The sequence below is a fragment of the Solanum lycopersicum genome, chromosome 4 (genome assembly GCF_036512215.1).
Source record: "Solanum lycopersicum chromosome 4, SLM_r2.1".
Classification (NCBI taxonomy): Eukaryota; Viridiplantae; Streptophyta; class Magnoliopsida; order Solanales; family Solanaceae; genus Solanum; species Solanum lycopersicum.
Window position 1 is genome coordinate 65,374,729 of NC_090803.1, and position 17,245 is coordinate 65,391,973.

A 17,245-nucleotide genomic window follows, 5' to 3' on the forward strand; every position below is an offset into this window, starting at 1 on the left:
GAATATCATCCATCTGTATATATATTTTATAAACTAAATGTCCAAATGATATTTGACCATGAGTCTTTCATTTGTAAATAAAGTGGATAATAGATATATATTTCTAAAATTCGAGCGAATTCACAATTGTTATTTTCTGTGGACGAAGTTAATTGGTTTTTTATGGATGGAATTAATTAACGATTTTACAGTGACTTGTAATTTACATTTCTCTAGGCAAATCTAGTATAATGGTCTTGGCGGAAAAAACTTTGGCTAGAGAAATCAATTCCTATCTTTCCTCCTAAAATATCATATGTTGCAACAACTCGATCTTCGAGTCTCGAACACGCAAAATAGAGCGGATAATATTATATTGTAATGAAAAATCTCCAAAAAATCACAGGTGGACGACGGACAAGTATAAATACACAAATAAAAAACTACAGCTTTCTTCGTCTCTCCGCTTAAATTTCCCTATTCCATTATTTTCCAGGTACGTATTCATCTTCAATTAGGGTTACGTTATCAATTCGAATTTCAATTTCCTTTTTCCCCCAATTTTTGATTTTGCTCAGCTCAATTATAATTTAATTTTTACAGATTAGGTAAAAAATTCATTCATCATCATCAGCGATTTCGGTATTTTTTTCCCCTATTGGGTCTTCCTTCAATTGTAGTTCCATTCCACGAGAAGAGGGAAGGAAAAAAAGGGGAACTTTTGAATTGTTTGTAATTTGTTCTGCAATGCCGTCGTTTGTTTCAACATCAAAGGCGATTAAGCGTTTAGTTACGCATCGGAATGTGTTGAAACAGAGGTTGGGGATTGATAATAATGGTTGGGGATTGGGAAATCATGTTCAAGTTCGATGCTTGAGTGGCATTGTTGGTGTTCCTTCAGTTTCTCCTGGTTGTGATGCTGGTAGCAAGGTGATTACGCCTTCGCCCCGTGGAGAAGTTTATAGAATTGGTCCTGTAATTCAAACCAGAGGATTTTTGGGTTGTGGTGATGGGGAAGAGGGGAGTATGTTAACCAAAATACACGAGGAGAAGCGTGTCTTGGGGTAAGTTCCAAGTCAAAAACATTTTCATGTACTTTTGTTTCTTATCATGAGCAAAATCCAGGTTACTTGCGTGATCTTTACATCGTAATATCATGGTGAATATTGTAAAAGTGGCTAATATGTCATTGGTGTGACTTCAAATGAGAAGTTACTTTAGGGTTTGAGTTTTTTTTTTTGAAAAAAAGATAACATATTCCTATTATCCTGTGTATATATAGACATCTGCACATAAATTGCACTAGTAACCAAAATGGAGTGACTACATGAGATTCCCAAAAAAGAAATAGGCAAATAAACTACACAAAACAACCTTGCTCATCTTACAAGGAACCTTATATATCTATGATTGCCTCAGAATCATCTATATATTCAGATTTATACAAAAGAAACTAAAGAGAAGAATACAATTCATCTTAAGCTTTTGTAAATCGCTACTTGTATCTTTAAAAAAAAAAAAGCTTTGAGTTACTCTCCTTCCATATTGTCCACCAAATAATTGCAGGGGCAATATTCCATCCGTCTTTTGCTACTGGTGCAGCTTTCACCTTTATAGCATGCTATAACTTCAAGAGTTCTTCCTGACATTGTCAAACTAGAACCTCTGAGATTGATGAACAAATCCAATAAATGTCTTGTTCTGCAATGTAAAAACATATGGCTTATTGTTTCTGCCTCTTTCCCACTCATTGTCTCATCCAGTGTAAGAGTTGATTGAGGATGCACTTCAAACTTTTTAAAGGGCTAAAAGAGTAAAACTGTTGGTGATCACTCTTTAGCCTTTGCTGGGAACTTTTGCTTGAGCTATAAGAGAAATAATATACATTCTGTACTTCCACTTCTACTTGCTAAGTTAAACACAAGAAACGTATGCAATTTAGCAGTGAAATTTTCAGTCCAAGTTAATAACTGATTCTGCATGCTCAATCTTTTTTTGTTTTGAAATTTGCAAACAAACTGAGTTTAATTTTCATTTACTTGGGATACATGCTGAATACTCCTCTAAGGTAATTCATCCCCCAACTGCTATGAGGAATATTGTACAACTTACAGACTAACTCGTATTGTTTTTATTAGATACTCTCCGGAGCAGTTATATGCTGTGGTTGCTGCTGTTGACTTGTATGAAGATTTCCTCCCCTGGTGTCAAAGATCAGAGATCATAAAACGCCATCCAGATGGATCTTTTGATGCTGAGCTAGAAATTGGCTTCAAATTTCTCGTTGAGAGTTATGTGTCTCATGTGGAACTAAACAAACCAAAATACATCAAGGTAGCATTCGTCATATATCTATTGTATTTATTAACTTTTACCTATAAAAAAATATAGTATTTATTAAGTTTTTAAATTTCTTTCAACTAAGCATAACAAATTTTGTTCAATTTAGTTTTATGTTTTTGTAAAATGTTTCAGTTACTGTTTTACAATAGTTACTCTATATGAGTGTTTTGAATTGATATGTCCTGAATCTTAGTAAGATCAATGGTATCTCATTTTTTTAGCCCTTCTCAAAATCGTGCAATTACTGAAGTGTAATGTACCATTTGAGAATTAGTTAGTTGTCAGATATGCCTTCTAATTGAAGCTGAGTGTATTGAAAAGCACACATAAAATGATGACACTGGATGTTTCTTGAGAAGTTGCACCATGATAGGAAAGAGTCTAAAAGCTAAATATTTTACAACTTCATCCAATATCTCTTTACAAACAATTATAGCTTCTTCTGATTGTTTTCTGGGATAAGCATTATCTAACAAACATAATTTCCACAAAAAGGTATATTTCTCATTCATATTTAGATGAGGAAGGGAAGTTGTCTCAAACAACTTACATTAGGCCAAGGTTGAGGCGTTCTTTGTAAGCTTACATTAGGCCCGTATCTAACAGTTTTTTTTTAATTTTAGTGAAGGTTACCCAGTGGAGGGATATCTACAAGGTTTAGAGAACAATAATCTGCCTTAAAAGACACGTCCTATAGTAGGAATAGAGAAGTCTCACTCTTTCCCTTAATAGGAATCCAGAAGTGGAGATCAACCTACCTATGTGATGACTGCCTTTGGTCGAGTTAACCCACAACTCTCCCTATTGATGATAGGAATTTTAATTAATGTGGTTGAAGGTCACGATGATTTTTGACTTGGTCCATACTTTTTTTTTTTGGTTTGTGGATGAAAAGTTACTATCTGTTCATGTCTTAAATAAGTCAATTTAAACATACTTGATGTGTTTATTAGATTCCAAAGCTTTACGATATATGTATTATTAATGAGAGGCCCTTCTTCTCATCAGATAATTTTGGGTGCTTTTACCTCTTTGACCATCCTGAAATATCTTAATTTACCTTCTCTCATGCACAATTTTTTCATTATTGCAGACAACTGCGACTGATACTGGCCTTTTTGATCATTTGATTAACGTCTGGGAGTTCAACCCAGGACCAACTCCAGGATCTTGTAACCTTAACTTTTTGGTAGATTTTAAGTTCCAATCTCCATTATACCGACAGGTAAATTTTCTATTTTTAATATAGTAAGTTCTTAATGTCTTAGCCATAATGCCATGTGAGTAGAAAGAATATCTTGAAGATACTAATTACACAGATGCAAACTTTTGGGGTTTGCTAGACGGAGGTACTCTAGGTCATTAGCTTATTGTATCAAGGTAGATCTGCCGTCCCCGTACTTCAGATTTGCTCTTCAGTTAATTGTTTACACCTGCTTGATGCATTGTGGAATCTAACCATAAGAGTCTGGTTGAGAAATAACATTTGCTTGTTGTACTATTTTGAATACCATTGAGGAAATCACATTTCAGTTTTCACACTCTTGTTTCTATGTGAATATCATCCACTAAAAGCTTCTATCTTTTAACCTCCTATAATTATATTTCACAGCTTGTGACTCGTCTATTGCTACTACAGTAGCAGAATTGCAGCCTGGCGTACGAAGCATTCTGCATACACTCAGGGTTTGGGGAAGGGCCGCCCCCCAAGGGGGTGTAATGTAGGCAACCTACCCTGATGCAAGCATCTTTATCTGATTCTGCAACTTGAACCTGTGACCTATAGCTATTCTATTTCTGTTTTCCCTCGGTTGCAAGTCCATTCAAATTCAAAAGCCCTAAGCCATACTTTACCTTCTTGTCCAGAACTAGAGCAACTACCTGAGTCTCACAACGAACAACACTCGGCTTGATACTTCTTTCTTTTCTCCTTCCACTCTTGCCTTGACGCAATTGTTGGTGGGTGAATAGCTACTAGTGCCTTTCTTAGTGGATTTACCGCTTTACACTTTACTGCTTTACCGCTTGACTTGCCCATTTGCTGTTAACCCTTTGCATGAGTCTCCATGCTATTGAACCAGAAGCAAAGAGTAGAAAAGAAAGTAGCTTTTAGAAAGATAGCTGTATGTGTATCCAATGTGGCACTTGACTATCAGGAAGATAAGTTGCATATTGCTAACTGGAGTGTACCTCTAGAAATGAAATTCCAATTGAATGGACAGATGCCTTCTTTAAGAAAGTAAGGCACTAGGTGTAGGATAAAGGACAGCATGCATCTAATCAAACTGAATGCAAAACTGCACATTACATTCAGGCACGGAATCCACTGTGGGTTAAACCATGGGGCAGATTCACATCTCATCAGGATTAGTGGTATATTTAAGCAAGAGTTCTTGTTCACCATTATAATAAGGTGGCTTTCTCGCCTAAGGAGTCGTAGCAGTTATAATAGTAGAACCCAACATCGTGTCTTTTATCCTAAAGGTGATCTATCTGGCTTTAATTTCCTCATGTTTTTGGGTGGTTAAGCCATTTTCAGTTTTCTTGATGGTATGAAGCAGATGCATCCTTCCTTTTTCCCTCTAGCCATTTGTCCCATTCTTTCTTCTGGGAGTGAATTTTAAGAAATTTAGCTCTTGTTGTTGTAAATTGGATGATGTTCTAGCTAAGTATCAGATCTTTTTATTTTTATTTCAAATATCCATGATAAATTTACCCAGTCCTCTCTTCCAACGTGGTAACCTGAGCTACCTAGATATTATTGTGCTTTATAAATACTCCTATATTTTAATATTTTTTAATCTATTGGTTATCAAAAATAAAAGTTGAACTGTTTAGGCTGGATATGGGATTTGGTCAACTAGAGGCACCTCAACAAAGGGAATTTTGAGGGTGTTGAATTTACTTTGAAGTTGATTTTGTTCAGCTGTAATTTCTATTTAAAAAGTTTGTCGGGAAGTTTTAGAAACCTTGTTTTTTATCTTTTCCTTTTCTTTTTCAGTTGATTGATTATGTTGTATCATCTTAACTTATTTTAAGGCATTGGTGCAATACTCCTTCGCAGGTAGCAAACATGTTCTTTAAGGAGGTGGTCTCTAAACTAGTTGGTTCTTTCCATGATCGTTGCCGTTTGATATATGGACCAGGGGTTCCTATTCTTGAGGATACATATCAACAGAGGTTATGAAGATTGGTGTTCAGTTGTGATGAAATGAAGCATGGGCCAGTTCAATTTTCCGGGTACCAGTTGGTCCAACTGTATTCTAATTCTTAAGTTATTTCAAAACTTGATAAGGACCTGATTTAGCCTCCCTGGTATTCCCAATTTCTTAAACTTACTGGGTTGTTTCTTTTTGTTTTGGTGGGTGGGATGAGGGTTGGGGTTTGGTGGTGGTGGTGGATACCTTTGTAACATTTGAGGTCACCATTTTGTTCTTACGTCCACATCATGTAGGCTTGACCAATACATTTGAATCAGTTTATAAGATACTCCACTTTGAGTAATACTTAGAAGATTCTATACAATGATACTTGTTCATTGAATTTACATTATAGGTATAGGAATGACATTAATCGATGTAATCTGCAGTTATGCACTGTACTTCTTTTATGAAATTAATCGTTGGGCCTAGCTGGTCTTGATAAAATAAGAATAACAATCTCTGGGCCTAGCTGGTAAACTTACAACACTTACATTTCCAGTCGAGTGAGCTTTCTTCTTGTATTTCAAAGTCATATATCCCATAGTTGTTACATTTATGGTTGCGAAAATTGCTTGTTAAATCTACGGAGTATTTTCTGGTTTGTGTACTTGAGAGCATGTATTGGAACCCAATGTTATGTATTCTGAAATCCTTATTGATATGATCCTCATACTCAGTTCCCTTGGAGATGCCTTTACACCATAACTAGATGCAACAACTCTCTCTAATGTTTGAGTCTCTAGTTATAAACTCTTGAAAACTCTAGTGTAAGGTACATTAACTTGGAAATACAAATGATTATGATTAGGTAACTCATGGTCTTTGAAAGGTTCTTGATATTTTTGAATCTACCTAGTTGACTCGTTGAGAACACTAGATGATTTCTTTCCATGTGGTTAACTTTTGGGAGACGGAGTCACCTGGTGTAGCTGTGCTAGTAGGATGTAGCACATACCCTGTAGCACTAGTCGAGGTGTGCGGAAACACCACTCTTTACTTTTAAAAAGGCTGTTTTTTTTTACACATGAAATTTTGATTGGAGTGAGTTATTACACTTGGTCCTTGCATATCCATAATTTTGATGCACAAGTTCATGATATGACAAAAAGTTAAAGGTAGGTTGAATCAGAGGAAGTGTTATGTATGTAAATATCTATGTAGAATAATCTGTTCTTTCACTTTCATCTTTCTACAATTATGCAGCAAAAAATGGTCCATACACTCACAAAGTAAGTTATAAACCAAATTCAAGACAGTTTCATTCACATAACTGAACTTAGTGGGAATGAAGGAGCTGTCAAACTCCAAAATAACTAATCATTGATTTGTTTACATTTTATAACAACCTTAGAGATTTTTCTTGTTTTTTTTTCTTTCCTATAATATCCCATGTTACCAATAACACTATCCATTTCAATAATTCATTCACTTTCAAAGTTCTCTCCAGCTGGAAATTGATTGCAAAATTAAAAATAAAGTATGTTGTGTGGCCCCTAAATTATGAATCTCATTGGTCAAAGTAGACTTCATGGGATACTCATATCAATTAGATTCTCATTTCAACCACAAAAGACTCCCCATTTTTAAAAATTTATATTGTACACTAATAATAACATCAACACAACTGGTAAAGGTTGTTTTCATATGGTTAGAAAATCGTAAGTTTGAATCGTGAAAACAAAGACTGAGTACAATTGACCCTAACTAGTAACATGATTGTTCTATTAGAGTTGTTGTCATGTGACTAATAGGTCACGAGTTTGAACTGTGATTTAAAACATCATACAAGGCTTAGTACAGACCCTAGCTAGTAGTATAATTCTCCTAGTAAAACTGTTGTCATGTGATTAGAAAGTCACAAGTCCGAATTGTGAAAATTATATTTCATAAGACTGAGTATAATAATATGTTCTTCTCCATATCTCACGTATAGCGGGAGCTTAGTGTAGGGTAGGGTAGTGGACTGTTTTTTTTTTCTTTTGACTTATGATAACATCATTTTAATATCCTTATCTTTTTTTCTTTTTTACTCAATCAATCAAGATGATAGATTAATATTATCCAATATTCCATAACGTACAATAAAACCACACAAAGCATTCAATAAGTGCAACATTATTTCCCTCTTTTACCTTATTATTGTTCTTTAGTAGTCCCCCCTTTTGTCATATTGCATCCATTGAGCCTGGAAAAATTGGTGAAAGAAAAAAAAAGGTCACCAACGTCATGCTTTATCTTCGAATATTGACGATGAGATTGTATATAGAAAAAAGACGTTTTTTTTTTCAAAAATAAATATTCTTTAGAAGAGAATCAACTTCAAGAAAGGATTGCAGAGAAATTCGATAAAATTGGGACGATACAAGAAAGATAAATAAATTGTGGATGATAGAGATTGGAGAAATTCTTAGCAAATGGGGAAATGTAGATACTAATAGTATGAGTAGTATCATTTTTGTCTCAATCTTAGTTAAATATCAATGATAAAGACGCCAATTTTGTATTAAGATACACATTTTGTTTTTAGTTAAAGATAAAGACATTTTATGCATGCAGGGTCCATGCAAATAATACATATATTTAGTTAATTATAAATCTATTCACTACTTTTTCGCTTTTTATTATATTTCACCTGAGTCATAGTCTATCAAAAATAATCTCTCCATCTTCATAGAAAAAAGAGAATAGAGTTGCATATGTATCAACTTGTGAAAATATACAGAACAATCGACATGTTTTCGATAGAAAATATTTTTTATTTGTTATAGCGATCGCATTGGGATGCATCTCGATTATTTTACTCAATAATATATTTAAACACTTAAAAAGGATACTTTCATTTAATAATTATATGTTTTGATAGTTAAACATGATAAAGATAGTGATGTTAATTATGTAAGATTTCCTCTAATGATGTCTTTCAACATCTTTTAAAATTAAAATGATCTCTTTATTTTTGTCTTAAAATATATTTTGGAACTACTATAATATAGGATCATAATATTACTTTGCAATCCCATCTTCACTTAAATCTCAACTTTGTTGTAACCAATTGAGCCGACCAAATTAAAACATGTAAATTATCAAATCCCAAATAAAATCAAATTGGGAAGATTTGTAAAATCAATCAAATTTGGCTAGATGTGGTAAAATTCTAAGCTCGATATTTAAATCTTGAATTTACCTGTGTATGATAATGTCATTGATAGCTAAATGGCGAGACAACTTGAATTTCGATAAGAGGATTCAACTATCACATCTGAGATTTGAACTACTTATACTTCTCTATTATTAAAGTATATCAAAATTTATGTATATACAAAAAAAAATATTTTATATATATATATATATATATATATATATATATATTCTTTTTTTTCTTTTACTCTATATATTTGTTGGAGGAAAAGAAGATCAATCAATTCATGATGATGTATCTATTTATAGGGAAGATAACATCCATAGCTTGTGCTAGTATATTTATTTAGAATCATAAACGGATCCCACTAAATATTTATATCTTCAACATTTGAATCATACATTGCCAAGAAGAAAACTCTAATTATGGAAATTTTACCTATAAAATTTGTGTGATGGTAAAAAAATATTTGTTAAGAAAATTATATACATATATATCTGAATATGTAATTTTCTTCACTTTAAATTATTTATTTGATTTTAACTGACATATATTTGAAAAAGTAAATAAGACTTTTAAATCTTGAATCTTAAATTTAAAATATATAAATAATGTATCAAAATATCATTCATCTTATGGTCTTAAAACTGAAGTAGAAAATTGGACCTAAAGAATTGCCAAATAAAAAAAAAGATAAAAATGACATTCTTTTTTTAAAAAATAAAAAATACGATAAACAAATAAATTCTCTTTTTAAAATGACCTAATATCAAACCAAGTGAAAAAAAAAAAGAAGAGAGTGCATGCTTACGTTGTTATAGACTATATATATAATTTCATAATCATTCTATTATACTCAAAGTAAATTCAACATTGAGAAGATTAAATCATAACATTTTTACCTTGCTTGTTAATCTATACACTTTTTATTTTAAATTCAAATTTACAATACTAATCATTTATATTAAAAACAGACACCTTTTTATTATAAATGATAGTATTTTCTAAAATTTTAATTGTAAAGAACTTCATAAATGTTTTTTCGATGATAATTAAGTCTGATGTAAATAAAAAGAATATTACCAAATAAGTAAAATCCAAAAAGTAATCATTTCATATAATTTGTTGGGTCCATGCTGACACATGGAGCTTTGCATCTAGTATATTTATGTATATATCGTGTTGAATGTTGGTGATACAAGGATCTTGGTGGGTATCGTATAAAATCTGCTTTTTGTCCAAGTATATATATATATATATCCTAGTTTTTTTATTCATAGAATAGCATATAATAATTAAATATGTCTCATGCATGCAGCAAACTTTTGCCTTTTGGAATAGTGAGATATACACCACGATGCACATAGTTAACTTAGCATAATATATATATATATATTAGATCCTAAATTTAACTTTAAATTTTAATTTTGATTTTAAACTTTCATAGTGTATAAATAGGCACTTTAACTATTCTATCTTTCAATAAATAAATATGCGATTTTTGAAGCCAAAGTACGTAAAATGCAAACGTTTCCACGAGTATTAGTGAGTCAATCAGTGGCTGCCAACTAACTAAATATTTGACATGTCTTTTTTTAAAAAATATCTTACATGTTATTTTGAAACTAAAAAAAATTAAAATTAATTTTAATTAATATAAAAGAGATTCATGAAGGGTAGAATTGTAATTTCAATATTTTTTACCTTTGTGGGCCTCGAAAATTACCCCTCACTCGCGCAGAATGCGTGCATTTCATGGGTTTTGTCAGGTAGAAATTGCGTGCTTATTTATTGAAAGATGAGATAGTTAAAGTGCCTATTTGTGCACTATAAAAGTTTGAGATCAAAGTTAAAATTTTAAATTAAATTTAGAGTTTAATATATGTATTATAATATCCCCAAATAGTTATCGAGATAAAGTTAATAAAAATTTAAAATTTATTTTAATTCTTTCGATATATAATAAACATTGAATCACGTTTAGCATTATTTTAATAACACTTCATAGGTTGTTGTCACTTAATCCAAACAAATGAAGTTGGAAAGGGAGTTTGATTCAATCTTACTTTTTTTTAAAGTCATTTACTATAAAAAAGAAATAGTCATACTTCTAAAGGAAGAAAAATTCAGAATTTGGTGGTAATTTTCTCTTTGATTTATTAAAATATTTTCGTTTAAAAAATTTATTTTTCTCAAGATAAACTTTTTTTCATTAATACATATTTAACAGTATATTTCTTATTAATTAATTAACATATTTCATAAATTTAATTAAATTTCATTTAATAATTTTTTTTTATTTTTATATAATAAATTTTATAATTATATATTATTATTTATCTATTATATATTATTTTATGTTTTATTTAAAAATAAATTAATTTTTAGCATTAATGTCAAAAAAGCTCTTATATATTAGTAACAACAACAACAAACAACAACAATAACAACAACAACAATAATGATAATAATAATAATAAAATAATAATAATAATAATATAATTTATTTTATCTTTATATATCATTAATTAGTATATTATATATTATTTTATGTATCATTTTGTAGAATTGGAGAAAAGGTAGCAACAATATTTTTACCAGATAAGAAAAAAGAAAAAAAATTTACAACAATTAAAAATTTCATCCTTCCAAAAAGGTGTAGTATTGATTGAAAATTTAAACATGCAAATTTTATTTTTTAAAAATTAAAAATTTAATTAATTTATTATGGATATTTAAAATAGTTTCTCTCTATAAAATAACTTTAATATTAGAAGTACATTAATAGTTATCTTTTTTATAATTTGACTGTTAAAAATATATTTTCTAAAAAAAAGACCTAACACAATTTGCTTATGAAAAAACACGTTTGAATTAGCCAAACACAATTATTTTTTAAAAAGAAACACTTTTCTAAAAATTCATTTAAAAAGTGCTTCTAAAAATAAATAATTTTTAACAGTAATGCCAAACTTGCTTTTATGTTGTTAGTAATAATAATAGGAGATTGGATTATTTTGAGCATTATAATGCAAAAGGATTCATATGTGTTTATTAAATCAAGTTCAGATATATGAGTTAAAAAAATTATATTGACTAATTACATTGCTGATTTCTCCATGTATTGTTAAACATAAAAAAAAATCTTTTATGAACATTTTCATTGTTTTACCAACTTTTAAGGCAATGTAATATTAGAAAATTTGATGAGGAAATTACGAGTTCAAATTATAAAAATAACGTATAGTAAAAATGTAAGGTACATTTGTATATGTAATATAACAGACACCTTCTTGAATTTTGTGAGCAAAAACTTAGTGTAACGGACTGTTTTTTTTACCTAACCTAAAAAAATGAAAAAATACTTCTTGCCTGGGAAGAAATTAGCTAAATTGACAAATTATTGGAGAGGATTTTTAAAATAATAGATCAATGTATATCTTGAATAGATATTCTGAAATCTGGAAGTTGATGTCTTATTGACAATAGTAAAGGCTACAATAGGATATGCTCAAACTCTATCCTTTTTGTGTTTTCTATTTAGAAAGGGGTTTCTCTTTTAGTATTTTTCAAATTAAAGTAAGAAATAAAAGGGTGTGTTTGGGAAAAATAATTTTTCAAAAAAAAAAAGAAGAAGTGGATTTCTTGTTTAATTTTTAGTGTTTAGTAAATAAGTAACAAATATATATTGATTTATCTCAAAAGTATTTACATATAATCTGGCAAAATACAAAGGTTTGGAGATAGAATTATCGAAGAATCAGGTGTGTCAGATGACAGAGAGGCGATAACTAATATGAAATTTTGAAATTTATTTTTTTTACTTTTATTATAAAAGTCATCTTTTTTATTTTTAAGAAATAATTTTTTTGTTTCTACTTCAACTTTCTTTAAAAAAGCAAAAAAAAAAAAAATTAATTTTGCTTATGCTTTTATTTAAAAGCACTTCTACTAAGTCGCAAAATACATAATTTTTCTAACAAAAGTTTTCTTTTTTCAAAATAAGTATTTCTAACATCTCAATTAACAAACATGCTCTAAGTCACTTTTATATATCACTAAATATTATGGTTGAATGATAAATATTCTTTTATCTTTAATTAGACATCTCAAGTTTGAGCCCTTTCAAAAAACATGAAATTTTTCGACACAATCTAAATTAATCAAACTCTAAAATGAATATAAAAAAACATATTGTAATTTGTAATATAAGATATTTGTAAGAATACTAGTGGCATCACTCAGATTTACTCACTTGTACTTGAACTCATTGTATTATGCACAATGAATATATTGTATCCAGCAAGTCCAATTTTTACACTAAACATTATAAAAGATATTTACTCTGATAAAAGTTAAATTTCTATATACCCTAAAGCATTGCACAATATATATATATATATATATATATATATATACACGTATAACTTATTTGATAATTACATGTAAATATTTTATATCTATTCATTAATAATCTTATAAAAGTGATCATAATTAATTTTTTTCTTATTGCTCAAGATCATAAATTTCAAAAGATTCATAATCACAAAAATAATATGTCACGTTTAAAATCACAAATTTTTAACTGCATGGCCACCTCATGTCCTCATCAAAGCACTGTAAAATTAGTACATATAGAATTAATGGAAGCACCTACCTAAACTAGAATATTTTGGAGGAAAATTATGTTTCGACATTTTTGCACTTTTCTTTATTACTCTTACGTATATTAAATCAAACCATGCAATTTATTACTCTGTCTCTTTAGGAAAATTTTTCATTTATCGACTATCGTTGTATCAATATGTTTATCTTTCACATGACATTGCCTTCATTATTTCGATCTCAATCACATTTTTCAACTCTATAGTCATGTCACCTCATAGCATGCATGTACTGTCAAATTAGTACATATAAATATATTTTTGATTTTCTCACTCAATATTTAATATTCGTATTTAGATTTAGTTTGACTGAATTCGAAATCACGTATTCAAATTCACATTTTTGCTCGGCAACATTCCTAGCAGGATCTTTTTTCCTTATCGAGGTTTCGTATTTGAGATACTTGATTAAGATGAGGGAATCTAAATATCCACTATCCCAATCATTCCAGAACAGCTCAGACAACACTACATCAAAATGATCATTAGCGGCAATCAATCAACGGCAATAGCTTAACATGTATGTTTAGCGACAATTAATATTCTTTGTATATGTCTCTAAAAGTTTTAGTAATATTGGTTCTAACGGCACTTAACTAATGTCGATAAAACTTTAACACTTTTTATTAATTAATGTCTATTTATATTTATTGCCGCTTAAAATTATTTTTGTTGTAACGCAGGAGCATAGCTGTGCTATAGTCAGGGTGTCATATATACGTAAAATAATATCAACAGTGATTAAATAACATATTTTTAACGCTTTTAATAGAATAAGGTATAGTAATCCAATGATTTTAGATGCTTGAAAAAGTAATGAGAATTTTTTTTTTCGAACACCCTTCATGAAATTTTTGATTCCCAAAACCAGGTTATTACACAATATTAGCTAGAATATATACCCCCACTCTATTTAAGCATGCATCACCATAGATATATACTTGAATATATGCATGATTGGAAATTTCATCTGCAAAATATCAGTAGCATTAATAAAGTCGAATAAAGAGTACAATATTTTAGCCAGGTGTCGAATATCGAGTATTATACAGTACAAATAATCAAATATAATGTCGACACGTATCTTCTTCTTCAATTGGGAAAACAAAGAACTTCCTAAACAGTATCTTTAAAAAGATTCCTGCCTAATTCATCTGAACAAATTTGGAAAGTTCAGATAGTTGGACATGACAACATCTGTTTGTTCAACACGTACGTTTTCTTTTTTAAATAAAAATTATTATAAACACTCTTTACTTTCATACTTTCATGATTGTTTTCTTGGAATTAAACTTAATGTTCTTTGAATCAATTTGTATTTGTGCGTACATTGATTATTACTTTATATCATTTCATATTAGTAAGAGATATAAGGTAACTTGTGATCACTAAGGCTATGATAGGTGGGAGAGGATTTGAGTATTATTTAATAATAAAAACGTTTATCTTATATTATCGAAAAGTTTAAATAGAAGAAAGGAGTGTGTGTTTTTGTTTACATAATTATTATAGTTTCAATATGCTTACTCACATCGAAGTTTAACTTTTTTTCATCGACTAAATATATATTTTTTCTTTTAAAAAATAATAAATAATAATAAAACTCAAAATTATAATATATATCTTGCTCTGATAACATATCAAAGAACATAATCTCAAAAATTAGCAATTAATGACAATTGTCCAAAGGAAATAAAACAAGTCTGATTGTACATCCCACAAATGATGTAGCTAGGACTATTAACGCTATCGTTTTCTTCCTGCCTGTCCAAATCTATCGACTAGAGCGTGAATAATTTAATATACAAATATTGATATTACTAACAAAACCGACAATTTTGACTTAACAACATTAATATTTATTCAATAATTAGAGTATTAAAAGTCTAAACAATCCTTTTATTAATGTCTTTATCATGCTCTAATAATGTGTGAGACGAACATTTTTTTAAATTTAATACATACTAACTGAATTTTAGATCTAATTCAATCCAAAGTATCAGATCAAGAAAAGAATAATGCTCAAAATTATATAAGAAGACCAGCCGCCAATTTAATTTTCTTATTTTTGGTTGGTGACATTAATTATTAGAATTACTTATTTGTTATCACTAATTAATTAAAAGTAGAGCGACAAATGAACAAACGACAGCACATATTAGAGTTCTTTTTTCATTAAATAGATATGAAGAGAGTGACGTGCATGAAATAGCATTGGGTTTGCACTATATATTATAAGAGTGAAATATGTTACATGTTTCATTATGTGTTAGGACAGGTGTTCATTTTTAATATTTTATTGAGATCTTATTAAGATTTTGTTTCCTAAAATAGTTGGACAATATCGAATAATTGGTTTTAAAACTTTCATTTATGGTAAATTTTAGTTGATGACACTGAACTATTACCTATTCATCAAGTACATGACCATTCAACGTGCTCTTTCTCCCCCACAATTAATAATTTGATAGTATTGCTTTTAGATTCCAATTTATAACTAAGAATTATTAATTTTATTTGGAACTATTAAACTCATCAGTGATATTGTCTACTTCGATTTTAAATTGATACATGGGTTGTTAGGATTTAAAACTTGCTCTTTTATATACTTAATGTCTCTTTCGTGATTTGTTAATGTGAGATTTGCTTCACGTCATTTAACTTTTAGGGTTGCACTCGTGGTGAACGATATTGGCAGAAATTTTACTAAAAAATGTTAAAATATGAAAAAGTAGACACATAATTTTTTTAAGAGAGTCAACATATAAGTACATACATAAACCAAAAATTTTAGCCTGCCTATCTAAATGGTGTACTTTTCGACGAAAGGGTGTCAAACCTATTTAGCCTAAGGTGGCTTTGCCATTGTGCATAATAGCTCTGATATCATCTATAACAGATCAATTATCCGCTTTAGATCTAAGTCCGAACAATTTTAGAAGCCATCGCTAGAATCTAAAGTATGCTTTCTTAATTCTTTATACCTAATCATCGCTTTCATATTTTCCCGATATAAAATAAAATTTGCCTTAAATGTTAAAATTTTATCCAACAAAATAACATTTCGACGAGCTAATAATGAATTGTTCCACTTATTCAAGAGATTTGGATTATTTTACAATAATTACGAAAGAGATTATAATTTCAATTTGGTATAAGGAATTAAATAAAATGTTACTTCACCTGATTATTTATTCATAAGAAGAAAAATGAAATAATGCAAAAATCTTTACTTAATATTTCTTTTGATGAGTGTTAGCTATTTGTCACTTCCTTATGTGGTTTAATATTAATCATAAAGTAATAAAAACATGCTCATCGATCATAAAATATCAAGTTTTTTTATCTTTTATTTCATGCTTATTAATTAGTAGAGATTCGTTATCTCATTAAGATTAATAAGATAAGGCTTAATTTCCTTGATTGTGTTTTTCTCTTTGAAATCTTTTTCAATTTATTAATAATACTAGCCCCTAGACACATCTTACCTAGCAAAATTGCTTAAAAAAATAAAAATTATATAAACATAACAATCAAGTTTTTTGTGAAATTGATCTGTGTTCTCAATAATAACAGCTTGTTAATGATAATTAACAAATTTCTAAACGAATAACATTGTTGTAAAGAGATTTGATTATATACTGAGAAATAAGACAAACATAACTACGTGAGTAGAGGAACCGAGGGAAATGAAATCTCTTGCTCTACTACTATTTGAATAGAAGAAAATAATCTTTTTCTCGAAACGATGCTCTAGTTGAACTTTCTTGCCAAATTTGTCAAGGGGCCAAAAAGACATTCCCTAACCTTGTTTTGGAAACAAAAGCCATATTTGTGGGCCTACCACGTCATATGCAAATTGGGCCTAAAAAGCCATTAAATTCTACTTCTCGTACTATTTGAGCCCTTTAGATAAA

The 17,245-nt window shown here is 29.5% G+C and overlaps 1 protein-coding gene across 1 annotated transcript; it reads left to right on the forward strand.

Moving 5' to 3' along the window:
* Positions 1-257: 257 nt before the first annotated feature.
* Positions 258-5,826, forward strand: LOC101254195 (uncharacterized). The gene is made up of 5 exons (XM_004238107.5): positions 258-475; positions 583-1,043; positions 2,118-2,313; positions 3,416-3,547; positions 5,387-5,826. The coding sequence occupies exons 2-5, from the start codon at positions 727-729 to the stop codon at positions 5,507-5,509; spliced, it is 768 nt and encodes a 255-aa protein (XP_004238155.2). The 5' UTR covers positions 258-475; positions 583-726; the 3' UTR covers positions 5,510-5,826.
* Positions 5,827-17,245: the final 11,419 nt, after the last annotated feature.

Bases quoted from the DNA above. Each gene is read 5' to 3' on its own strand.
- LOC101254195 (XM_004238107.5), top strand. From the start codon at position 727: ATGCCGTCGTTTGTTTCAACATCAAAGGCGATTAAGCGTTTAGTTACG. The intron at 2,314-3,415 runs GTAGCATTCGTC...TCATTATTGCAG, and splicing joins ACAAACCAAAATACATCAAG to ACAACTGCGACTGATACTGG. The intron at 3,548-5,386 runs GTAAATTTTCTA...ACTCCTTCGCAG, and splicing joins AATCTCCATTATACCGACAG to GTAGCAAACATGTTCTTTAA.